This window comes from Astatotilapia calliptera, chromosome 9 (genome assembly GCF_964374335.1).
Source record: "Astatotilapia calliptera chromosome 9, fAstCal68.1, whole genome shotgun sequence".
NCBI classification, from domain to species: Eukaryota; Metazoa; Chordata; class Actinopteri; order Cichliformes; family Cichlidae; genus Astatotilapia; species Astatotilapia calliptera.
The window spans coordinates 18,089,804-18,116,474 of record NC_137430.1 but is presented as its reverse complement, the minus strand read 5'-3'; the positions used below and the strand labels follow the sequence as shown (position 1 = coordinate 18,116,474).

Sequence of the window (26,671 nt, the reverse complement as noted above, 5' to 3'; positions counted from 1 at the left end):
GAAAATCTTCTGAGGTTAGAGAAGATGACTCGCTTTAGATCTTGTGAAGGCCAAACCAACCCCCCCGTCTGGTGGGGCACAAGAACAAGCAGGTCATTACTGAACACTTTATAGGTGAACTAACTGCCTGAGGTCATAAAATATGGCTAAGTGTCTGTCAGAGCAGCTCTTGTGAAGCGTGCAGTCTTAACTCTGACCTCTGCTATAGAAGAACGGCTGGAGGCAGAGAGGGCATGTGTCAATATGGGGACCACAAACTAACTCCCTCTCCAGATCTCAGCCTATGCTGCATAATCTAATAGGAACGCTGTGTGTGTGTGCTGTGTATGTGTGTGTCTGTGGATGTAGACTTTCTTGGTACAAACTGCAATAAAAAACTGTGTTTAATACTGCATCCAAACGCAGAGGAAAAACGTGTCCTTTTTTCCCAGGAAACTGTACAAAAATTACAAAAAAAAACCAAACCAAAAAAAACCAAACCAAAAGATTCTCAAGTAATTGTTATTGCTTGTTTACAACACACAGAACAGTTTGCACCTAGCAGCTTGTATGAAGCATTTTTCCACTCCAGACAACATAGAAAGCACACTTTATCTTTTTTTTTTTTTTTTTTTTTTTTTTAAGTGTATGGCTGTGTTGAATTGATTTTTTTCCTTCTTTTATTTATTTTTGTTGTGTTCTATGCTAAAGGCAGAGAAGCAAGCGATAATCTGTACACTGTATACACAGCACACCCATTTACAACCCTCCCTACCTCCCGCCCGCACCCCTGTCTGCACTGTACCAGAACTTTAAGAAGGTGAAGGTTCTCCCTCCACTTCCTCAAAAAACACACACACACACACACAACCCCTCCCCCCAAAACACTGCTCTGCTTCAGGAGGCAGTTGGGGACCAGGCTGAGAGACGTTAAGCCCCAGGGAATAAAATAAATAGGAAAGAAAACGATTTTACTTATTGTTATGTACAAACTCTGTAATTAATTTCAAACTATATTTGATTTTGACATCTTCTGAAACTACATGACCAAAGCAAAATCCACCATTCAGGTTAATAGAAGAATCTTCTCAGAAAGAATACAACCATTGCTGTTAAAATTATAAAAAGAAGTGCCTCTTTCACAATTTTAGAAATATTATTCTTCTTGCTACTAAGATAAAGAATAATCTACAATAATTAAAATGAATCTATACAGAAAATAAAACTTAATTTTATACACTATATAAACCTCTTTAATTAATCTAATCTTAGAATTCACCATTCAAACCAGTCTTCTGCAGTGTTTTCTTCCCCCCCACGTTCAGTTTCTCTCTCACTCTCTTTTCTAAACACCATATTTTTCACTCTACATCTTAAATTTTCACAACAACAAAAATACAAACAGAAACAAACAAATAGGAAAAATCTAAAAAAACAACAACAACAACAACAACAATAATAATAATTATAATAACAAAAACAATAAAATAAAGAACAGCAAAAAGGCAAAATCGGCTAAGTGTCTGAGCTCCATCCATAAGTGTGAACATAACTTGGGAGTATTTGCTGCCATTCGGAACTATGTGGAAATTTCTCCAACGATCCAGAGGTTGGGGGAGGGGGTGGAGAATAAAGGGGGCTCCGGGGGTAGAGAAGAGAAGAAATCAGTGTATGTGATCTTTCGAGATGAGATTGTAAATGGCCGCTGTCCACTGAGAGGAATACATTCATCTGAACAAAATCCACCCACTGCCGCCCCCTTAAGTCAGTGTACCCCACCAGGAGGCCTACAGTAAGTCACACTACGGTGAATGCAGGTGGACAGGCAGATTGACTGGCTCGTCACGAGGCTCTCCCTCCAGGAGGATTAGGCTTGTTGGGACAGATATCCGCGATCCTTCCCCAGCCAGTGTCTGAGTGGGATCCAGCTGGACAGACGGCAAACTTGAGCTGGGGAGGGGCGAGGGGTCGGGGGTCAGGGCACGGCCTGGCTGGTTCAAGGGGCAGTCGGTTGATTACGTGTTTTCTTTCTTTCTCTCTCTCTTTTTCTTTTTTAAATAATTAAAGGGCCGACGCGCTTCTTGAGCCAGGTTGATCACTGAGGTCCAGGTGAGTAGCTCCATGGGGGTCAACAGTATTTCTGCAGAGAAACGGCACACTGTAAGTCCCAACTAGAAAGGCAGTTACTGAATCCGCAATTCAACAGCAGCACATCTGACTGGTTAACTTGAACTTGCAGAACCTAAACTTGTTTGCAGAGCGGAGTGCATCGTCGGCTCAAAAACAAGTCGGTAAATCACAGATGCCTGCACTAATGGGCAAACAGTAAATAATTGAAATAATCTAAGTGCCAATATTTTTCTATAATCCTGCAAGGGAGATAAATCAAGTGACACGTATACTGGTGTGTTACAACAGTCTCAAGTGCAGACATCGAATGGCAGCCCCTTGGTTAAATATTCATGGCCCTTTATTGGCTTAAAAGCATCGCGGACAACAACAGTGCTTTCCATATACCAAGCTAACAATACCAGTGAGACAAAGGAAGAAGGATTAACTTGGACAACATTAAAACAATGATAAACACCAGCAACTAAGTGCTGCCAAAGTGAAAACATTTTCACATTTAGTGAGTGGGAGAAGTAGCTTATCTACATGCAAGTATGACTTCACCTCTCCTAATGACGTAGGGTCACTCTCCTGAATGTGTGTAAAGGCTGTGGCGATTTGACAGATCTGAGGCCTTAAGGAGTCAAGCTCTCCATGTTAAGCCAACCAGCTCGTGAGTCCACAGCTGACAGAGGCTGGTCTTTGATCGGCATACCCGTCTTTAGCCGTCTACAGTCTCAACGCTCCGGCTTGGAAGTGCACATTGCTAATTACATCACTGACCTCTAAGTTCAAGTTATGCAGCAGAACTACAGCAAGAAGAGTTACGTAAACAACTAAATTATTCACTAGCCTGCTGGTTCAGTAAGTGTACCCAAACACTCGGGGTCGTATGATAAGACAAACACTGATAGTAGAAGCCAGGAGTGGAGAGAAAAGCCTTTTAGTATTTCTTGGTCCCCTGATTACTGTGTAAAACTTTGTGGGGTCCATTCAGTTAACCTGGAACTGATTTCTACAGAGTACGACTGTAAAGAGATACCCTGAGGATATTACAGGAGCCCCTGAACACCTCTAATTTGGTCAGGCCAAGCCCGATGATGCCCGACTGTGAAAGGATGAGAAACACCAGTGGGTATTTCCTAAACCACTCAAGTTTCACCATTTTTGCTCTAACAATTAGAAAAAAAAATAAAAAAGCTTCCTAATGTTGTCTCATTTAAAGGACCAATGTATCTGGACTGGCCTGAAAGTATTTACCTGTTCTTGCCCCATGGAGGGCAAGCCAGGTGAGGGACCCGAGGCCATGGACGTGACACTCATTTGTCCGGCCATCTGGCCCATGCTGCTGGTTGCCATGTTGGAGGCCAGTGACGCGTTGTTGAGGTTTATGCCATTGCCGTTGTACATGTTGCTGTTATTCGGCTGGCTGAACTGCGGCGATGCCTGCTGCTGCGAGAACATACTGCGGAGGAGAGAGAAGTTGTGTAAGTAAACACAAAATCAATAATATGAATGCAGAAAGAAAAGTACGTGACAACACTCACTTTGGGGTGTGACCTGCTCGGTCAGCCAGAGAAATCTGGCAAGTTTTTCATCTTTAACAAGTGGTACAAACAACTCTATGGATAATGGATGTCAATACTCTCTATGGATATCAACAATGTTGTTGATAATCATGAATCTCCTCACGAGCCCTTCCTAAAAATAGCTACGCATATATTCATAGAACTCGAGTTGACAACATGAACTGATGCTGTAATGAGGTGCATCAGCCATCCTTACCTGTTGACTCCCATATTACCCTGCGGCCATCCATTCATGTCAGGGGAACCCTGGAAAGCAGCACTCTGCTGGCCCTGCTGCATCATTGGGGACTGTGTGTGGGCCATGCGGGGTGAAAGCAGAGGGCTCTGTGGTGTGCCGGGACCTCCAAATGTTCCATCTGCCTGTTGGCTCATACCTGTGGATCAAAAGAGGTCAGCCCGACTCAACCCACGGAGACTTGTTAATAAACCAATGCAATGAGTAAGGAAGTGTAGTCGACTCCATGCAAATGACACAAACATGCCACATAAAGACAAAACACTTTGACGAGCACCTCACGCGATAATAGCCCATTCCAGAATTATTAGCCAAAATTTATATTTCCGTCATGCATGTGACAAATAGAAGGCAGAGAACTAGAAAGAAAATGGATTGGGAGATAGGTCAGGAGGGAGAAAGGGGAGAGAGAGATGAAACTATTGCTCTGCAGGCACCCACAAGCCATAAATAAAAAGTTCTCTAACAAACCAGATTACCAAATTATATAGATCATACCCAGGCTGCATGTCAAGCTGTTAGACTGACAGGTACCAGAGATGATTCATGTCCTTACTGATCACAATATTTAGAGTTTGGCATCAGTGTGGAGCATGAAATAATGCTTTATTGTGCTTCTAGTGTCCCCTGGTGGAGCAAGAGTGAATAGCCAGGTCACCCTTTTTGGACAGCGCACAAAATAATAAAGACATATGGCCACACTTACAGACAACTACTCACAAGTTATTCCGTTTTAAAGGGGAGAATATTAAGTATGATTTGCATGATGCAATGGAAGCTGATTATTCTAGTCATCAGTATATAAAGTTACAAATCGCATGATAGCAGCTACCAAAAAGCACATGAAGCAGCTCAGGTGGTCACATCAACACACACATACGAACACGAACACAGGTAGTAGGGTGAGGTGTAGGGTGAGGTGTGTGGTTGGCTGGGGTGGTGGAGCAGTACCTGAGTTGGGAAACTGAAAGGCACTGTGCTGCATTTGGGGGCTGAGTACGGCCCCGTACTGTCCGCCCATCATGTTTGTGTTTCCCATCATCATCTGTGAGGAGGAGGAGGGAGTGGAGGAAGAGGAGGAAGTGCCATGCAGGTGGAGGTTGGGGGTAAGAGAGGGCAGGCTGGGGGAGAGAGGAGAGGGGAAGGAGCTGGTAGGGGGAGGTGACGAAGCCAGGCCTGTACTGGTACCGTAGCTGGGCGGGTAGGGGAGCTGCTGGGGGTTGGCCTGGGGATTCCGAGGGTTACTCATGCCTCCGGCGGCCATGTTGGGAGGCAGGTTGAGGCCCTGAGCCCTCATGGCCATGCTCCTTTGCTGCTGGACCTGCTGGGCCTGTTGCACCTGCTGCTGCTGCTGCTGCCTCTGTCTCAGGTGATTACTCAGCAGCTCCCGCTGACGTTGTGCCAACATCTGAGCATTGATGGTTCCCTTCAAGTAAGAGAGGTGGTTTGAATATAAAAAACAAAACAAAAACCCCCACTAACAGCATCTACAAAAAGCAAGTCTACACAACACTGACATCATAGCCTTTAATTTACTGCAAGCTATTAAAGAGATGAACCCTACCTACAGTCGCAACATGTCTGTGCAGGCGGCTCATGTAATGATAGTGGGCATATACCTGGTTTGGAGCATTAGTTCTAAGAGGTAGGTTCACATTTGACACACCGCTCATCTGAGTCATCATTGGTTGGCGATTCTGCTGGAAGAAAAAACAGAGGAAAATGGTTGTTACAGAGAGAAATATACACTTTTTAACCCTCTGTAGCTGACGGAGATGCTGTGTGTCTAAAAAAACAAAAACAAACAAACAAACAAACAAACAAACAAACAAACAAACAGGATTTTCAAGGAAAGCCCTCAAAGCACTAACACAAAACAAAACAAAAACAAGACACCTTTCCTATTGGTGGAAAAATACATCACATCAACCAATCACACACTTCTATGGCAACATGTGGTATTTGGTTGCTAAGGAAAAGGAGAAAAAAATGAAAGTAATGGCAAAAGAGAGCGATATAAATAGCAAGTTTCGAGACATTTAGCATGTTTGGATTCTACAGTTAGTGTGTAGTGTAGTCATGTTTTTGTTTGTGTGTGTCAAAACAATGAGGCCGCTCGTTGTGTGTCAATGAAGCCACTACTGAATATCAGAAATGGCCAAAAAGCCACCAAAGGCAGATTGAAATGTACACGCTATCTGCAGGTGGACAACAGGAGTCACACACCTCGAAGGTTTCATGCCTGTGTACAAATTTAGCAAACAACAATTTATATTTGCATTTCAAGTTATGAATATGATGCATTAAACATATTTGTGGTTTTCATAGTTTAAAAAAATAATTTCAACTTTATACTTAATTTTAAAAGTATAAAGTAAATTAAAAGTAGGAAAAAATGGCCAATTATATCCATGACCCTGGAGGGTTAAAACCCTTAAATAATCTAATTTTTATGAAGACACTGTTAATCAGGATTTGAAAATAACATAATCTATAGTTTTACATTAGAATTAGGCTAAAGTCCACTGGAAGCCTAATGCGTGGCAGGTAGATTTAAAAGTTCCTATGTTGTCATCGAAGCTGCTAAAATGTCACCCTCAAGGATAAAAACACAATTCCTGTCCGTGTGTTCTCGATCCTAAAGAGAGAGGTTATAGTAGAGTCAAGAATCAGTGAGCAAGAGTACTTCCAGCAGTGTCAGGACAGTCTAGATTCATGTGCACCTGCTGTGACTGAAGCCGGTGCTGGAGTTGCAGTCGTAGTGTGTTGGGCTGGTTGGGGACGACTCCAGTAGGCCTGAGTCCTGGCCGGGCCGGCATTCGCATCATTTGGAAACCTGGCCGTGGACCCATCTGGCCAGGCATCGGGTGGAAACCTGGCTCTTGCATGGGGCCACCAGGGTAGCCTCTCGGTGCCATGTGTGATGCTGGGGGACCGAACTGCTGGGTGTACATGGGGGGCTTCTGATCCAACATCACCGAGGGTTCCTGGGGGAACTGGTCTGGCTCCAGTGATTGGCTCTGAAACAGGCAGCCATATATTATTAAAAAAAATGCAGCACCACAAACAAAAATAATAAAACATCACTTAAAAACCAAGAATGTTATAATGTAGGTTTGGCAGGATGGAAATCCCACCTGTTCTACCATAGCAGGGATCCCCAGAGCACGATCGAGCTCCTCCAGGCCATCAAAGTCTTTTAGTGCGGTGTACAGCTGAGACATCAGAGCCCCCTCGTCCACTGCACTGCCATCACTTGAGCTGAGCCCTGTATTGCACAGCAGATCATCCTGGGGTGGAGCCCTGAGCGAAGAGGAGACAAACAAATATTTTAAAAACATTGTCTTGTATATGCCACAGCAAACATTTAGACCAACAGTTAAACTATTAAAAAATATAGAAGTCTGATGAGAATAAAAATGTTAACTGTGTAAAATTATGCCACTGAGCTACGCTGGTAATGAGCTTACCTGCTCTGGTTTACAAAAGCTGTCTGATCAATTGGCATCATGCTGTCTGGCCAGGGGGCCGTCTGGTTGGGTGGAGCCTGTTGTTGTGAGAAATGGTCACCAACCATTCCAATGTCTATATCTGGTTGGGCTAAATAGAGAAGAAAAAAAAAAGATTGGCTAAATATTAGACAGTGAAGTACTTATGGGTCATGATGAATCAAGAGTGAATACTCTTTAAAATAAAGGAACGTGCAGGGTAGCAGATCTGAGTTAACGCCATGTGCTGCACTGTGGTTAACCACTAGATGGCAGCTTTTATAAGTATGACAAGTACACTCAACAAAAATATAAATGCAACACCTTTGTTACTGCTCCCATTCCCCATGGGATGGACGTAGAGACCTAAAATTCATTCCAGATACACAATATAACCATCCCTCCCAAACAGTGGTCACAAATCAGTCCAAATGTGTGGTAGTGGGCACATCTGCTATATTGAGATAATCCATCCCACCTCACAGGTGTGCCACATCAGGATGCTGATCTGACATCATGAGTAGTGCACAGGTGTACCTCAGACTGCCCACAACAAAAGGCCACCCTGGAATGTGCAGTTTTGTCTCACAGCAAAATGCCACAGATGCCACAAGCAATGAGGGAGCGTGCAATTGGCATGCTGACAGCAGGAATGTCAACCAGATCTGTCGCCCGTGCATTGAATGTTCATTTCTCAACCATAAGCCGTCTCCACAGGCGTTTCAGAGAATATGGCAGCACATCCAACCGGCCTCACAACCGCAGACCTCGTGTAACCACACCAGCCCAGGACCTCCACATCCAGCAGATTCACCTCCAAGATCGTCTGAGACCAGCCACCCAGACAGCTGCTGGAACAATTGGTTTGCACAACCAAACAATTTCTGCACAAACTGTCAGAAACCGTCTCAGGGACGCTCAACTGCATGCCCGTCGTCCTCATCGGGGTCTTGACCTGACTCCAGCTCATCGCCGTAACAGACTTGTGTGGGCAAATGCTCACATTCGATGGCGTCTGGCACGTTGGAGAGGTGTGCGCTTCACGGATGAATCATGGTTCACATTGTTCAGGGCAGATGGCAGCTGAGAATGTCCCAGTTCTTGCATGGCCAGCATACTCACCGGACATGTCACCCATTGAGCATGTTCGGGATGTGCTTGACCGGCGTATACGACAGCGTGTACCAGTTCCCACGAATATCCAACAACCTCGCACAGCCATTGAAGTGGAGTGGACCAACATTCCACAGGCCACAATTGACAATCTGATAGACTCCATGCGACGATGTGTTGCACTGCATAAGGCAAATGGTGGTCACACCAGATACTGACCGGTTCTGGGTCCCCAGACCCCCAATAGCGCAAAAAACTGCACATTCCAGGGTGGCCTTTTGTTGTGGGCAGTCTGAGGTACACCTGTGCACTACTCATGATGTCAGATCAGCATCCTGATGTGGCACACCTGTGAGGTGGGATGGATTATCTCAATATGGCAGATGTGCCCACTACCACACATTTGGACTGATTTGTGACCACTGTTTGGGAGGGATGGTTATATTGTGTATCTGGAATGAATTTTAGGTCTCTACGTCCATCCCATGGGGAATGGGAGCAGTAACAAAGGTGTTGCGTTTATATTTTTGTTGAGTGTAGATATCTGCTAAGGAGTTTTAGATGGATCACACCTGACAACTCAGATCTAATTTCCACAAAGTACAAGTAATTTTGTTCTGGGTTTCTATACTGACATGCTGGAGAATCTGTTACTCTCTTAGGGGCTGGGAAATAGCTTTATTGCATTGCTCAGTCTGAAAACCAGCAGTGTGGTTCTTTCTGCATTTAAAACATTGTAATATGTATTTTTTTGGTACACAGCGCTCTTACTATTAGGCATAATTGGAGACTGCATCATCTGTCGGGGCCCTGGTTGGCTGTTGGGCCTCATGGGAGTACCACTGGGTCCCGTCCTGCCCTGTATGGCATTTTGATGGCCAGGGCCCGGCGCTCCTATAGGAGGTGCAGAAGCTGGGCCTACCCAGCCCTCCTGCTGCTGCATGCCTGGCCGTGGACCACTTGGAGCCATCAGTGCTGGGGGAACACACACACACGAAGATAAGAACCAATGAGAAAAATCTCAGGACAGATTTCAGTAGATGCCCGCTGCCCCCATGATGCTACATAAGGAGGAAAGACTAATATGTGGGAGTAGCAGTCAGAGAACTTTGTGCCAGTGTGGGTGATTGTTTCCTGTCACAGGAAGTGAGTCACAGTGCCATGGCATGATACGTTAAAGGGTGAGCGACACACACGAGGAACGAAGTCCTTCCTCAGAACTCAGGAGCAGCTCTAAGTGTTACCACAGTTATCTAGGAGAAGAAAAATACATTTCTGTCTCTACTTGTTTGGCTGTTGTGAGATTGAAAGGTGGAAATCACACTTCACAAAAACCTGTCAAAAACTGAAAAGAGATTCATTACAGACAGTCAATCTAAACTGAGGAAACACATCCAGCGCTATGTAATCTGAGAAACAATGATCTCAAGATTTAGCCTCCGAGCAAGACGGCCAATGTTTCAGGGTTTCCTTCATGCAGCTAAAGCCTGCTCAAATGTGATTTATCATTAGACTACAAAACTAAAACAAAGCTTCTGGTAGCTAAATACCTGCACAGTAACAAGATAAGCCACTCTTACAGACTGAATATTTTCATCCAGCAATCTGAGCATAAACAAGCATTTAAACATGGATTTAATTCATTTTTTTAGGATATAGTGAGGTGTGAAGGCAGTATCACACACATTCAGACAAATACAAGCTTCTGCAAATCATAACCATCACACCTACCTGCATTGACCATAGCAGCCTGGTTACCCATCATGCCATGGTTCCCCACCATGCCTTGCTGTTGCTGCATAACAGTGTATGGGCTTGTGGTCCTTATGGGGTACTGTAATGATGGCTGCTGGGGGGACATATTCACGTCCAGAGACACACTTCTAACAGACAAACCCCTTCCTGGCTGGCCTGGTCGAACACCGCCAAAGTCTGAAGACAGGAATAAATGCAGCTTATTCCTGCATGCTCATTGGAGTATTTTATGAATATACAATGTGGTTAGTGCACTTTTTTCTGTTTTTCAAACAAAGAAAGGGACTCACTAGTGGGTCCCATGCCGGGCCCAAGGCCCCGGTGTTGCGGCTGTGCAGCCATGACAGGACTGCTCTCGGACATCTGCAGGATGTCATTGATGATATTCTGTTTGTCCATGGGACTGGGCAACGAAACAGGCCGCGGCTCACAGAAGAGCTGTGGCTGAGCGTTCTGCAGGTCATTCAGGATGTCATCCAGCTCCGATGACTAGAGGACAGATAGACAAGTGGGGGGAAAAAAGTGAATTAAATTTGCTGTTAAGGCTCCCATTAAGAAACCCTTCACTCATTCACCTGTAAATGCACAAATCTAAATTATTATTAAGCACATCTACCGAAAGCAAACTTCCACGAGGTGTCTTTCAGTGGGATTGGCCTTGTTTATAAAACAGGATAACTAGAAGAAAAAAAAATGGAGCACTTTACATCAAATCTAGGCCAGACTTCACTTTGACTTAGCTTCCCAGATTCTCATTCTACTTTGCGCTTGCTGAGTGGTTCTTTCAGGAGGTTTATTACAACTTCTCTACTTTTAAATCCAAAATTTTACTCCCACTGAACTAAGAAAACAACAAATACAGAAAACATGTGGCTACTTAAACTTTGTCCTGCCAAAGTAAAACAGTAGAGCAGATATAAGCAGCAGTCGGGCTAATGCCAACTGTTTGAACTCCTCTCTGCCTCCTTACTGTAAACAGCTGTACTGAGCCAACTCTTTGCAGCCTGAAGCTGCATTCATACACAGCTGGACTCTCTATACAATTTCTGTTTCATTTCTCCACACACACTCAAACACAAGGGCATGCTGTGGACCTGATCTTGAACAAAAGAACTGGAAGAACCACAAAAGAATAAACTTCTTAGTGTCCGTTTCACAACACTGGCATGGCGTGTATTTATCTTTCTGTCACAGATGCGGAGGACACAATAACAGGAACTCTTGAATAATGCAGCTCAGTAAAACATCTCGGCAACCCACACCCTTTAAAAAAAAAACAACAACTGTCAAAGCATTAATAAGCAACAACCAAAAAGAAACTACAATTTCACAAAAGTGATCCGGGCACTTTCTAGCGAGGCTTGAGGGACTTTGAGTAAATAAGTTGCACTAGCTGCAACTGTCCACCAGAGTGCAGCACATACAGAATCACTGAATCCCCTGATCATGACATACTGTACAGCAGGAAAGCAGCACACCAGCACTGTTTCAATGTTGTACTTGACAATGACATGTATTTGTTGGGCATGTAACTGCTGCTACAGATAGAAGGCTGCCAAATATGCCTGATAGAACAAATTATCTAGACGGCTCAAGGACTGCAGCCTCGTCTCGGTTATGCCCAAATGCACTTCTTATTTATTTATTTATTTTACATCTTGGAAGATTTTATTTAAATAGTATCTCAGTACAGCCGAATATAGACAGCCGCACATAGCTGATCACAGCTAGAAGCAGACAGGATATGTAGGAAAGCTAGAGAGAGTAACAGAGTGAGGGGTGGCGGTGGTGGTGGGAGAGAGAAAAGCCCTAATGAGGTCAGGAATGATGTAATGCTTCTGTACACTCTCAGTTTGCTCTCCTCCTCCTCCTCCTCTTCAATTCTCTCTCCTCCCATTTTCTATTCTCTCCACTTCTCCAGTTGCTTTTACCCTTAATGGGTCCCATTTCTATCAATTCATGTTACACTCCACTTTCAAATGCATGTCGGTGCATGTAATGCAATGTGAGCCCTCCTTTTCTGCATCTCTCACCATTTTACTGTATTTCATTTAAAACAAAATAATGAAAGAAATCAAAGATTTTAAAACCATAAAAAGGATCATTTTTCACTGCAGAGCTGATTTACATTTCCAGCAGCCTTTGTAGGACAAATACACAATATATATATGAAGTGGGACACATGGCTTGTTATAAGTTGAAGCCACATGTGAGTTATAAACAGCACTTGTATCATAAAAGGCATCAAAGTAAACTGCAAGTAAACTATTCCAGCGCTCCTGTATGAAAGGAGCACTGCAATTTTCAGGGAGTGTAGTAAGATCGTGATGTTTGACCTAACAACTTCTTTACTGAGTCTTTAAAAGGTCCAGCAGAAAAAAAAATTCCAAATGGCAACTACAAAAAGCACTACTTAAAAACTCTGTTATCTGTTGCAATAGTTGTATTCGAAACATTAGTTAACATACAATTTCAAAGCACGCTTTCAAAGTACTGGTATTTAGTAACGGACCAACACTGCGAGTGTGACATGCGAGTAATCTCCAACTCTTCCATTAAACGTCCAGTGCCCTAATGGTGATGTGGACTTCAAAAGGACACAGGAGCCCTCCAGAAGCCATGATATAGCGCATGAAATTTTATAGGAAAGGGAAGTGAGAAAGGCCAAGAAAAGCAGAAGTGGCACTGTCAAGTAAGGAAAAAGGAAAAAGTCACCCCAGAGTCATGCTGCTCTTTTGTTACCTAAATGTAAACAAGTGTTAAATAAAATAAAAGTCAGGACAACACATGGCTCCAACATTAATTGCAACACTTGCACAGACATCTGACATTTAACTGGGAGTACAAGTGAAGATTTTCTGCTTCTGCATTTGGTGCAGAAAAGTTATTTCAGTCATTCTGATTTACTTTTTTGAGTAAATCAGGTTTTTGAGACTAGCTTAATTCTAGCTTTTTAGAAGCAGAATTTAAACCAATTTTCTTTTTTTCCCCCCAGTTAGATCCAAAATTAGGTGTCGATTGATCAGCTAGTTCTTGAAGTTACATTGGTGGACGCAGGAAAAATAGGCAACGGAAAAAAAAACTTGGACTCACTTTGTGAAGAGCCAAAATGTGATAGCTCAAAGAAGCCACCAAAGGAAGTGAAGACTAGTCTGAGAGTTACTGTAAAAACTGGTGAAACCTGCATGCTGCCCCATGTCCACTACTGAAAGCACCACTACTGGGGAATGTGGCCTAGTCTGACCACCTGTGGGCTTTTAACCCTGGGAAGAGAAGGCAGAAGGCAAGCTGGTGAAGGTACGTTAATACTCTGGGAATATTCAACTGAGAAACTTTAGATTCACGGATTGATGTGATATATTTTAAAATATATCACCTAGCTAAATATTACAGACCACAGAAACACCTTAATCCATGATGGGAGTGACCTCTTTCGGCTGGATAATGTTTGCATCATAAAAATTCCTCAAGAATGATTTAAGAACGATAGTGGTGAGTTCAAAGTTTTCACTTGGCCTCCAAATTTCACAGATCTCAATCACACTGAGCATCTGTGGAACATGCTGGAAAGAAGAACCTAACAACTTGAAGAAATAGATCTACTTTAAACTTCTTGGTGCCTGAAACTGAACCTAAAAGCACACACTCAGACATAATGTGAGTACCATGTCTCAACGGGGAACACGGTGCACCACAACAATGTAGGTGGTTTTGACGGTGTGGTCTATTGGTGTATATATGGTACAATAAGAAGTCAATTTTAGCTTCAGAGATAGTCTTAAGAAAACAGAAAATGTAAAGATAGTGAAGCAGGTAAGAGAGTGAGTCAGATACAGCCTATTACCTCATTGTCACCTAAACTTCTAATCTTATTTGGCAGATGTGACACAGCGAACATGTGACAAAGCCAGATGCTTTGGTCATGAGCAAGCACATGAAAAATGAAGTTAAAGATCGGATGAAGGAATAACAAACTGACTTCCTTAAATTAGGGATTAAAGAGCAGAGTCACTTTTACGGATTTAATATCAAAGATTATCATTGTCAGGGAAAATATCTGTTAACTGCCTCGTCAATCGCTAATAGTCGATCTGATCGGCAGTTTGGTACAAGTCTGAACCACCCCTGTTTTCAGCCATACTCATAACTCCATCAGAGCTCTGCTCTGATTTCTCATTTAGCTCTGCTCCAGCCATCAATAATTCAGCCCTCAACAATCATGAGGACGAGAAAGGCAGAGGAAGGGAAGGAGCGTCAGCGAGAAAATAGTGGGTGAGGTTAGTGGAGAGGAGGATGAGTGGACTCAAACTAGTACAGTCAGCTCTCACACATGGCCAAGCAGCAAGTCACCAGTAAGGAACAGAAGCCCACTCACACACATGTAAAGGCTCTAATGAAGCCTCAGCTTAGTGCACGTCTAACAAAATGCTCTTGTTCTAGTTAATGAGATCTGTTAAACTGGAATGTGTCACCACATTAAGTCGTGAGTGTGTTAACGTACTAAAGGCAAAAACCCAGAATTCCCTCATTTCAGCTGCACTTTAAATGTAGGGCAAACGAAATCCTTTTAAAATACAGTCTAACTGTGTTCCCTTGTATACTGGCCACTTCCACAAAATAAAACCCTTTGGCATTACACATTAAAACCTGGATTTCTCTCAATTTCTAATTCTCTTTATTGTTTCTTGCACGTTCTGCAAACACACCACTCCCTCTCCCCTCTATCTCCATGGTAGCAGAGAGGACATGCAGGAGCATATGGCTCATCATTTTCACTCTGCCTGCCGAGGCTGGCCTCTCCTGGGGGTATCTACACCTCTCTCCTCTCCCGTTCTTTGTTCAGTTTAACAGCGGCTCTTACTGTATTATCCAACCAATCACCTTTCCCTCTTCTTCACATTATGTACCCCAGCACACGAGCACATACTGTACATACACTGCGAGCGTGCATAGCTGCGTGACAGTCGGTGCCGCTGTCTCTCTGTGAATGGAGAAAAAAAACAAAGCCTAAAATATATTAAAAATAAATAATAATAATAAAAAAAGATTGATTTTTATAAATTCCCTTAAAACCCACTCTGACGCAGGTTATTCTTTTGTAGGCGGACATTTCAAATTGGACAATCAAACCAGGTTATCTGCACCCTGATCCACAGTAAGCACAGTTTGCACACAGATTACCTTTTTATAAAAAAAATGAACATGCACTTTGACAAAAAAATGTGACCTCTGTTCAGTGTTACTGACATTTAAATGGCATGCATGCAACCCAGACTACGTGACTGGTCGAAGAAGAGGAAGCTAATGATACAGAGACAGAAAAGAAAAGGAAGGGCATTTATGTAATTATATGTCATTTGTTGTAATTCTGCGGTTTAGCAGTGAAGAGTATGTGATAGAATGACACTTGCAGGCTTGCATAGGTGTTTAGTAGAGCGTGTCATGTGCAGGTTTCCTGTATGAAAGCTTGTGAGTGTCTGTGATGCCGGGTTTCTTTCCTGCATTAGGGCATCAGCAGGTTGTTCTAAACACTCTGCCTTGCTAGAACATCAGCTACAAAGAAATTTTGAGTTTCACCAGCAACACTCTGCCCGCTCACTTCCTTTGACTCCTTTCTCTCTTTCAGCGCCAGTCTTGACCTGAGCACGGTGCCAAACCTGAGGAATCTGGCCAAAAGCAACCAGGATCAAATGGCTGAAGAACCACAGGGGCTCCTTCCAAATGTCACAGTTGTTTGAAGCTGGCGGATAGATTCCCTCAGCTGCCAACACACAGGCAGTGAAAGGACCTGATGTGTTTATATACATTAATAAAGAGCATACACAATGAGTTCAGTGTATATGCTGGTCATTCGGAATGTATATATGCGCAACAAATATTGTTTGCCTTCTGCATTCCCTGACTGTTTGTACATTTAGCTGTAACATCCTGCATGGACGTGGCATCTGCTACCTAACCCAGATTCATGCAAAACAGAGAGAAGAGGCAAGTGGAGCAATAGAGGGCAGAAAACTTTTGCTTTTTGCAACAGGCTAAAGAGGTTACAGTTAGTTTTGGGGTAACTCTAGTCCTTTACTCATTTCAAAGAAGAAAAAGACAGGAAACAAGATTAACTCCGTTAAACTGACCTGTTCAGCGCGGTCGTATCCTGCATCTTGTTTCTCCGCCTTGACCTGCGGGTGTTTGCCCCCTTCGACTTTCACTTCCCCAGGCTCTAGCTTAGGGACCTTGTCCTTCATTACAGTGTCATCCTTATCCAGTAGGTAGCGTAGCAGGGCATTGTCCTTCTTCTTGGGGCTCAATGGCTCCTGCTTAGGAGTAATGTCTGCCGCAGAAGCAGCACTACCGGAACCCTGGGGTTGGTCTTGGCCCATCTCTTTGCCTGTAGCCTCTGCGGTGAGCTTAGCAAGATCCACGGGGGATGTACTGTTCTGAAGCAGTTGGTGGAGGATTTTATGTTTTTCTTTAAGGGACGTGGCGTGAGTGTTGCCACCCCGGACCCCTGTCCCAGCCTGGTCCTTGCCCTCAACTCCTGCACCAGGGGAAAGAGGAGTCTCCAGGGGTTCTGGCTTGGTGGTGAGCAGTTGCAGTAACTTGGTGTGGCCCTTATTGTCATGTCCACGGCTGTGAGCATCATGGCCCTCGAGGGGTCCATCCCTCTCCTCCTTGGGCTCCACTAAGTTCCCCTCTGTTTGGGCCTGGGTGTGTCCCTGACTCATCTCTGAATGAGGTCCAAATGAGTCTCCTGAACCACCAATAGCACTGGTGGATCCTCCAAGTTTTGACATCAGATGAGCGTTTACCGCTGACCCTGGTGTGACCCCAGCTGGGGAGCCCATTTTCCGGTCTGGAGACCCTAGTGTATGTGTATGAGGGGGTCCATGCCCGTGTCCTACACCATGGCACTCACTAAGGGCCTGCAGAGCTGACAGAGAGCTGCTAGTATAGCTGTTAGCATGGGTGCTAGCCGTGCTACTTCCTGCACCTCCAGGCCCTCCACTGCACATCCCCACTGGTGAGGGTGAATGCAGACCCCCTGCTACACGAGGGCTGCTTGCACCCCCAGGACTCCCTCGGTGCCTGGGTGATAGCATAGAGTTCTGCGGAGGTGGATGGGGTCCTCCGGCTGGGCTTGGGCTGGCACGAGAGGGGCTATTCATCCTCCAGTTGGGGCCCTGCTGTGGTGGTTGCATGCTCCCATTGTGGTTGTGTGGCTGAGGACAGCCAAAGCGGTAGACCTGCATATGCCCCCCCATAGCCGTTGGTTCTCTGGGACCAGCAGGACCTGGGGGGGAGAAAGGCGTGCTGTTGCTGCTGATGGTAGTGTCCTGGCCCTGAGGCCCTGAACCTGGCAAGCTGCCTGGGGTTGGAGGAGTCATGGAGGGAGTGGAAGAGTTCATTGGTTTGGGAGCCATCCCTGTGGCCTGATTGCCAGGGCCCATGTCCTGACCCATTCCACATACTGTCTGCTCCCTGGATTTTAAAACACAAACACACACATTAGAAAAAAACAATACCAAAAGTTGTACATGGGAGTTAGAAATCTTAGAAAACTGGCTGCTTTAAACTGAAAAGGAACATTTCTGCATTTCTTCAAATACGCTTTTTACTATCATATGAATGCATGCACAATGAGATGCGCAGAAAATCAATAGGGTAAAGGGTAAATAATCTATACAGTATAAACTATACTGCAAGAAAAATGTCAATGTGCATGCCAAGGATGGGATATGACATGTAATAAAACTCTTCTGTTTGCCAACAATGAGACAAAGTATGAATACAAATACATGAATTTACCATGAGGAGGAAGTGAGAAAATATGTTTGTTTTGGTTTTTTTTCTGGTTTTGTTTCTCTTTGGGGGGGTGTAACATATCGCTGTCTGATTTTGACCAAGAACACTTGGAAGCACATATTTTGAAAACCGTGCCATCCTCACAATTTCCATGAAGCCAACAGGCAGTGCTGCAGGGAACTCACAGGACAAAACATGCTAGCAAGTTGATGCCTCGGGTTTATGTCAGTCTTTTTGACTCACGTGGAGCAGGTAGGACATACCTCTGTAGGATGTGCAGGGACATGTAGAGCTGAGGTTCGTTGGTGGCAGACGAGCGTACCAGTTTGCTCTTGGTGTGGGCTGAGACGATGGTTCCGTCAGAGAGGGAGAACCGATAGATGGGGCTGAACGCCTGGCCGTGTCGGAGCACTAGGCACACATGTACACACATTGATGGCAAAATAACACTTTTCATTTGACCATTTCCTTAATGTGGCTGCAGCCCCTCTTTAAACAACTGTTTCATGCTAATGCAGCCATCCCCAATGACTCTAATATCCAGAGCAAAAAAATTAAACACGATTGTCCTCATAGTTAATGGAATTACCTTCCTGCTGGTGTCTCTTTGCAAAAGACATCTCTCCATCATTCTGTAGGTGGAACCTTTGGATGCAGCGCCTCACAAGATCTTCCCAGCCCGGCTTCATGGATGCTCGTAGCAGACTGGTATCTAGGGATGTTATCTTACCTAAGCACACAGTACGGGATTAGAGAGACCTTAGTCATAAAGGAAAGCATTTCGGTTGACATACACAAATGTAAAGATTTAATGTCGACATTAAAAATAAATGTCTCTTCTGTTGACTCGGCCAGGATCTCAGTGGTTTAATATTACTTAAAGAATACATTATAAATCTTTGTTTACATTCTAATTACAGCTTACCCAACGTTAGAAATGGCTTCTGTGTTAGTAAACAGAATAGAAGGTCCTGACTATATAGGATTAGACATGGAAATACAATTATAAGTGCTGTCAGTATAAATTTAAAAAGACCACCATTTAGACACTCATTACAGCAGGTAATGAGTTCAGGGCAGCTCAGCCTCAACTATCTTTAGAGTCCAACAAGTACTCTCATGCTGCGTGTGTAAACACAGTCACAGCAGTGTAACAGTTGTCCCTCACTGGAATACAATTTAAATGAAAGTATGATGCATTTGAAAGGGTGACAAGCACACTGCTGCTTGAATGACAGCCATAGGGACTGACTAAAGACTTGTCAAACTAGCATCCATAATAGAACTATTCACAGCTCCGCACCATGTCCAAGAAGCTCTTGTAGGCATAACAAGAATGTAGAGGCAGTACTTTCAGCAAAATATGAGAGAAAAATAATGCTGTCAATCTAGAATAAAACAAATCACGGCAATTATTTAAAATTGTGCAGTCCAAATAAAGAGGCAAATAAATAATAGCCCTGCCTAGATGCATGGCTACTGAGGTCTGTGTGGGAAACCACAGTAAATTACTATACATGAGTGACTAAGTGTGTGTGTGTGTGTCTGTGCCACACAAGTGGTACGGGTACATCAAAGACCAGGTGAAACACAAACAGCTGTCTGTGTCTGTGTGCCAGCGTTCAGGCAGGTACTTTACCTCCCAGAGAGCAGCCTGTGGTAGGAAGCTGGGTCTACTAAGTTGTTCAATCCTAAGGATCTTTACCGAGGATATAATATTCTTTGAATCCCTAACTGTAGTGCAAAGTGATTTACAAGCTGTTGACATCAAATAAGGTACTGCTGGAACTTTGCCTTACTAGAATCGTTACACCATTCTTTTGATGCAGGGCCAAGTTTTATTTGAAAAGCCACATATGGAAAGATGCTATGCTAAAACAAAGATGCAATAAAAAAATCAAGAGCAAAGTTTTCTGTGAACAGCGGTTTGTAGTTCACTGCCGGCTGACATGTTCGTGTACCTTGTAGGTCCTGACGTGTAGTGAAGCTCTCGTGCGCGGGAAGCATGGGTCTTTCCTTCGTTGGCACTCTGCGAGCTACACAAATCAGGCACGACTGAAAGTCTAAAAATAAAAAATAAAAAAAATAAAATAAAAATAATTAAAAACTCAGAAAGAGAAAACAGAATAGCACAGGAAAGAAAATAGGAGATGGAGTATATAACAAAAAAAACAAAAACAGAGAGATAAACAGAAGAGGTGAAAGGGGGAAGGGATGGGAGAGAGGGGAGGGATGGGGTGTAAATGATAGAGACAGAGGGAGGGAAAGAAAATGAAATGCATGTTATTCCCAGGCAGCATAATTAATACAGTTATTAATGAGCATAGGGATCAGGGCTCCGCTCCTTTCATGAGGAGGAGCAGCTATCGCTGGCAAGGGAAATGATGAAGTGTGACCTTTGAAGGCGTGTGTGTGTGTGTGTGTGTGTGTGTGTGTGTGTGTGTGTGTGTGTGTGTGTGTAAGAGAGCTTGAATGCCCATCTCTGGCTACTCTCACCTGCAGGAACATCTAACACTGATGACACCTCTCCTGGCTCAACATTAAAGTCTGTGTGTGTGTGAAGCGCTGACTGACTGATGGCAAATATGACACTGCCAAGTCCAGGACTGGGGTGACCCCAAAAAGTCTGCCATCTAACTTTTCGGTGCCAGTAATACCCACACTCCCATACACGTTTCTTGTAAATGAATGCATGCCAGAACTAACACACACGCGCACACGCACACTCGCACACAGTCCTATTAAAAAGCCTCTTGGGTGGTCCGACCCTCAAATCTGTGAATCTACATTAATTTCTTGCTTTCCATCGCCTCCATTCCCCCTGTTTCTGTCTATAGCTGGACAGATTCCTGCACTGGTAACCACTCATCTTGCTTTGCCACTTCAGTACACACAAACACTGGCACACCTCTGGCCCGAGTCCTATTTGGCCTACTTGCCAAAGTATGGCTGGCAAACAGCTGGTGCACAAAAAGCAAGCCAGAGAGTAGGGAAAAGGCTCTAACTAGATTTGGAGTAAAACATTTGCTTATTGTTTTAATTTGCCGCTGAGTTAAAGATTGGCAATATAGCCTTTGAACAAAAGGGATTTAGGCTGCTGTACAATCACAAGTCCTGAAATATTCTGGCTAAAGGTCGTTTGTAATGGAATTTTACACTCTTCAGCATCTCATGCTCCCATCTAAAGCCTTGAATACCACTGGAATAGCCCTGTGACCTCTCAGTGACTGAACTCCGAAAGCAGAGCAGAAACAACATACAATTTAAAATCGCTTCCCTGGAAAGGAGAGCAGATGTTTATACAAGAAGCTAACACAAATTCCTCTTCTTTCTTTACACACAAATGCTCCCAAATGTGTCGAGTTTGTTTGTATTCTGTTGTTGTGTTCAAGCTGTTGTGAAAAGTACTGAATGACTGCTTTTGCTGTTGCATTACATGGTTAAAGCACATGGTTCCCTTGGAGTCATAAGCCCAGGTTTGGAAGGGATGTACATGAATTATAGATGAGCTTTAATGACAGCTGCCCAACCTCCCGTCTCCCTTGTGTCACTTAACTTTTCATGGGTGTAAGTTGAGTGGCAGCAGCACTGCTCTTCATCATTTGGCTATACAAATCCAGTTATAAGACAGATAATGGTCAACAATCAACGCCCTATGAATGACTAGCAGCTGATTATTACTTTAAATGATTTTACATTGGGTGGCAACCAGCGTTTCTTAAAGACAAGCAAGCTTTCTTATTTTCCTTCTCCAGGTTTTGTCGATGGTGTGTGTATATCTTTACACTACTTAAAAAAAAAAAAACAAAAGTCTGATCCCGCTCACCTCGACTCAGCTGTCCACTGAAGAGGGCAGAATTCATTCTAATGTTATATGAGTAGACAAATCCTTGCTTTTGTTTGCTTTTTAATTGAACGCTCCAAAGCAAACTGTCAGTTTTAATTGAATTACTTTCTGAAGAGGTCTTTCAGTCCTCTGTCAAGTGTTTTAACGTGCTGACATAAGTGTGTGCAATTTCTAAAAGGGTCAGGTTGCTGAATGTTAAAATGCTTCCCCCGATGATTCAAACACCTTTGTACTTCAGGCTATATTATTTTCTCGCTCTTGGAACCTAATCATACTATAAAACTATTTAACAAGGTTACTGCAAATGGTTTAGACTTAAGCAAAGCAAACCATAACATTCAACACAATTGTGCCTAGTAGGAAATGCTTAAGTGTGTTTCATAGGGTGCCACTTTAGTCTCCGTTTTTCCCTCCTTGCATACCGTCTCCTTCCTCCTTGATGGACTTTGGCTCCGAAACGGCAAAACACTGCATGGTTTCATATTTCTGCTGCTGCGGCTCGTGCTCGTGCGGCTCTTCCTGGCTCTCGCCGTGTGGATTGACCAGCATTCGGCAGTTGAAAGTGTGACTGTTCCTTCTTGGACCCTCGCTGGACCACGGGACACCATTTACTAAATCGAGGGGGAGGAAAGGGAACAGGAGATTTTTTTTTTAAGCAAATTGTACTGCAGCAAAAACTGAACAACAGAACGCGGAGAATGGGAGCTGCAACGAGCGAGCCAAGAGAGGCTACCACGCTGCAAGTGAAAGACATAATGAGAGCAAGACAGAGAGAATGAAGGCAGAAAAAGTGTAAAAAAGAGAGGGTTGTTGCTGGGTAGAGATCAGTCATAATGAGCAGTTGGAACCCTGAGCCCTGCGCCATCTATCCACAGCTATGCATCACAGCCAGGCCTCCATATGCATGTCCTGTAAAACATCATTGCCAATCTTTCTTCTTCTCTCCAACACTTACACAGGCGCGAGCAAACACACCAGAAAGGGCACACACATGTGTAAGCGGCCGTGCGCGTACGTGCACACAAAGAAAGAAACGTATAGTCACACACGCCACTCTGTTCACTCTAACAAACTCCCATCACACTCCATCTGGTTTGTGATCTCATTCAGTGCATTGATAATCTCCCAGTATCTGGGACACAGCCCACTGATCGTTTCCAGGGTGCTTCGCTCTGCGCTGCTCTCCCACCCAGATGGGCTGGGTACTCAGACCTCAATCCGAAGCGCCACGAGAGAAGGAGAGGAGAACTTCGAGCTCCTGATGAGCTCCAACGGCACAGATCAAAAATCACCTCTCGTGCGGAAGTCATGCAGAGGCAGGATGTTAAATGGCCGCGGCTATGAAAGTAAATTCTATCTTACGTGACAGAATAAATGGAGTAAGGTGAGGATAAACGCAATGTTTTCCGTGTGTGGGCTAAAAAAATGGGAAAGTGAGAACATGAAAATAGGAACTTGGTGAGCGTTCGTGGCAGAGAAAGAGAGAATGACACAAATAAGTGAAGAGAAGGAGAAGGAAGGACATGAAATGGAAATATAGGAGGCGCACGATGCTGCTGACAGGGGAGAGAAGCCAAAAAAAGGAAGTTAATTAGCTGAAAAGGGAGGGAGGACGAGTGCGAGCAAATGTTTGGGCTGAGCGTCAGCAAAAGGGACAAATGAAGAACCTATAGGTTTTTGCAGCATCCTAAAAGTCTCTGTTAAACAGCTGAATCAAATGCTTTCTGACCGTGACCGTTTAAATGTTTTAATTAATCTGACATCACTGCAACAACAGCCACCTACAACATACCTGTTTGAATAAGGAGAACGAGAGAGGCGAGGGTGTTAAGAGGCAGCGGAAGCACAGCACAAAGGACATACATGCAAAGTCAGGAAAAGCGAGGGACATGGACTAAAAGAGACACAGTGAGGCAGAAACTGACAGCAAGAAGAAAAAAAAGGGGAAAAACAATCTCTGAACCAACCGAGGGATTTAGGCAGCAGGTTCTTGATGAACTCAGCATGATCCCCGACATGCAGCACGCTGTAGACACTGGTGTTCATCAGCTCCTCCTGGTTGTAGCGCAGGTACTGGGTCACGTTCTCTGACACGAACACAATGTTACCCTCCATGTTCACCACAAAGAAGAAGCCATCCAGAGCCTGGAGGATTAAAAAAAAAAGACAGTTCAGAAGTTTGTTCACTATGGACTGGGTCATTTTTCTTTCACTGGTTAATGGTCAGGATATCCAGTTTTAAGCATATAAACTCCACAAACAGATGCAGAGAAAGATGTATATTCTACTGAATTCTATTGTTTGTTTGTCTTATTGTAACTTAATTACCAATTAGCTCGTTAGCTCATTATCATTAGGGATGTTCTATTTGCGCCTACTGTGCCTGAGATGTGATTAGTGTGCTCCAGCAAGAATGCTTATACAGCACAAAAATGTTGGCACAAATCATGGCAAATTCTACAATACGCAATACTTCCACAACTCCCTAACAAAAAAGGAAATCTCGCCACGTCTGGTTATTTTCCGCAACATCATCTAATGCACTGTTACCTCTATGATCTCACAGATAATGCCAGGCGACTCAGTGAAGGCACAGTTTATCTAAAAACTCCAACGACTGCTGATGCTAACATCCCCATGACAGCCGACACATGTACTAGTTGTGTCTGAAGAGGAACGATTAGTACGCCATGTGCCGGGTACATGGATCACTCCCACAGACGCTCACCATCGCTGTGGCTGATAAAAAGCAGGATAAAAGCATGTGCCTGCAGAGACGGGCGGATGTGAAGGAGGAGCAGTACTTAATTGAAAGAATACAGCCCCAGGTCAGCCATTACACACAAGGTGGTGTCAATTAGGCCATCAAATCACCGGGAGCTCTTAAAAAGGGAATTCTGCTGCTTGTAATGCTGTAAAGTTGATGTCAAGATAAGACGCAAGAGACTCTTCTCAAGGTGTCTCACCTCAGCTTAAATAAACATTATCTACACTACACACACACTTGTCAGCGTGTAGGGTCACATGACTTGTTCAATGGGTAGCAAGAGGATTTATAACGTAAATGTTTATTTTGTATCGTGTTGGGTTTTTGGCATCCTTGCTCATCTATAACTATAGTGTATATGTCTCAAACTACACTTCCTAACAAATCTACAGTGAACAGACAAGTCTGGATGTAGCAAACCCATATCCCGGGAACACATGATCATGTTGAGAAGAAAGTTTTCCTTTGCACGCCTTAACACAGCACGATCTGAAAATAGATTAAGGAGATCTCATCTATCACTGCATGAAGCAGAGCTGTTCCAAAATGCAACACGGTTGTGTAAGTCCAGTCTGCATGAAGAAAGGCCATGAACTGCACAAGTAGGGCAAACAAAAACAGAGCAAACACTCTAGTGCCAACGCCTGCCTTCCTCCAGACACTCTTGCATAATGTTCTTAGCCAATACCTTAATTTGCAACACCCTCCCTAAATACTAAATATAAACACTAGAGACATTTCTACAGCAACTACAAATTAATAAAGCCTGAATAAATACATTGTGAGTGATATCATAGAACCTATTGTTTTCACATATGATTAAATATTGCTACACAGCAGGTAATGAATTGCAGCAGGGTAGGAATCTGGGAATTTCTCTGGATTATTTAAATCTGAGCAGTGCTTTGCAACCAGAGTTCTCTCTTCTCATAAATTCTCGCTTAATATTAGCCATTTTCTACATTTCTGTCTTAAAGCAATTCAAACATGCCTCTAGTACTGTATGACAGTGATGCTTAACACTTTGTTGGTAGAGGCAAAAATATGCATGAAACACACAACAGCCTCTGTACCGCGTGGGCTAGCAAGGATGCAAACTACATGCCACAATAAATCATGTGACAGAAGAAGACTGCTCCCAGAAGGTTAAAACAACAGCACACTAATGTTTCTTCACAGCCTTGTCCGTCTTTGAGTTGGCATGAGAGTGGGCAGCAGAAGGCCTTGAAGGAGGGTCATGGGGCGCGTGGGTGCATTTCCTGCCGACAGCCATACTCCGCAGAGCACACTGTAATTAGCCTGGGCTGGCGGACGGGGACATGGCTAGAGCGGAGCGGGTGTGAATGGCCGATCGCTGTGTTTTGGGGCTGCTGACAGATGGGAAAGCTTGCAGGCTGCACTGGTCTATATTTAGCTGCGAGTTAGTATGTCGATTCAGTGACGCTGGACCAGGAGAGCTATAAATATTCCATGACAGGACAGATCTAGAGGCGAAGGAAGAGAAGATGGGGAGGGAGAGACAGAGAGGAAAGAGAACTGAACAAGCAGGAGAGAGAAAGGGAGGGAGGAAGTGAGTGAGAGGACAGGCTCAATGGACTGATTCATCCGCCAGGCTGTTGCTTTCTTTCCTATTATATGTAAGCACTCCAGTGGTCCTTCGTGGTACAACGGGGCCCCATTGGCCCGCTTGTGATTTATAGCCAATCAGGGGCGGATACAAGATGCTGGCAGTGTGGGGTACTTCAGCACGAGTCTGGCATTTCATAATATTTTCTTCACATATGGCGCTATGAGTAAGGAGGAAAAGGCCGTGCACCCACCTCCAGCATCATTGGTCCCAAGGCGTCTTTGTCGATCACACTTTGGCCTGTTGATGAGACGTCAGCCTTCTGCACCTCCTCCTCGTTTGCTGCTGCAGCTTTTTCTGTTAAAAGCGAAGTTAGTAAAAATTTAAGAGACTGTGTCAGGGCTCCTTACTGTTTCACAATGAGG

General features: G+C 44.0%; 1 protein-coding gene across 8 annotated transcripts in view; it reads right to left on the bottom strand.

The window, feature by feature from the left end:
- Positions 1 to 2,022: 2,022 nt before the first annotated feature.
- The window catches only part of ncoa2 (nuclear receptor coactivator 2), a 60,981-nt gene continuing 36,332 nt past the window's right edge, over positions 2,023 to 26,671 (bottom strand). For 4 of the 8 annotated variants that reach the window (XM_026179483.2, XM_026179485.2, XM_026179481.2 and 1 more), the window contains 18 exons: positions 26,500 to 26,603; positions 23,880 to 24,057; positions 22,335 to 22,523; positions 20,027 to 20,128; positions 18,655 to 18,795; positions 18,329 to 18,476; positions 16,397 to 17,741; positions 10,559 to 10,757; positions 10,245 to 10,445; positions 9,285 to 9,488; positions 7,383 to 7,512; positions 7,050 to 7,215; positions 6,636 to 6,932; positions 5,532 to 5,612; positions 4,864 to 5,338; positions 3,874 to 4,051; positions 3,349 to 3,553; positions 2,023 to 2,119 (listed from right to left, as the gene is read on the bottom strand). In XM_026179483.2, coding sequence (XP_026035268.2) covers positions 2,108 to 2,119; positions 3,349 to 3,553; positions 3,874 to 4,051; positions 4,864 to 5,338; positions 5,532 to 5,612; positions 6,636 to 6,932; positions 7,050 to 7,215; positions 7,383 to 7,512; positions 9,285 to 9,488; positions 10,245 to 10,445; positions 10,559 to 10,757; positions 16,397 to 17,741; positions 18,329 to 18,476; positions 18,655 to 18,795; positions 20,027 to 20,128; positions 22,335 to 22,523; positions 23,880 to 24,057; positions 26,500 to 26,603 — 4,355 coding nt within the window. In that variant the 3' untranslated portion in view covers positions 2,023 to 2,107. The remainder of the gene's footprint in view (positions 2,120 to 3,348; positions 3,554 to 3,873; positions 4,052 to 4,863; positions 5,339 to 5,531; positions 5,613 to 6,635; positions 6,933 to 7,049; positions 7,216 to 7,382; positions 7,513 to 9,284; positions 9,489 to 10,244; positions 10,446 to 10,558; positions 10,758 to 16,396; positions 17,742 to 18,328; positions 18,477 to 18,654; positions 18,796 to 20,026; positions 20,129 to 22,334; positions 22,524 to 23,879; positions 24,058 to 26,499; positions 26,604 to 26,671) is intronic. The other 4 variants (XM_026179488.2, XM_026179486.2, XM_026179489.2 and 1 more) reach the window with 4 other exon arrangements.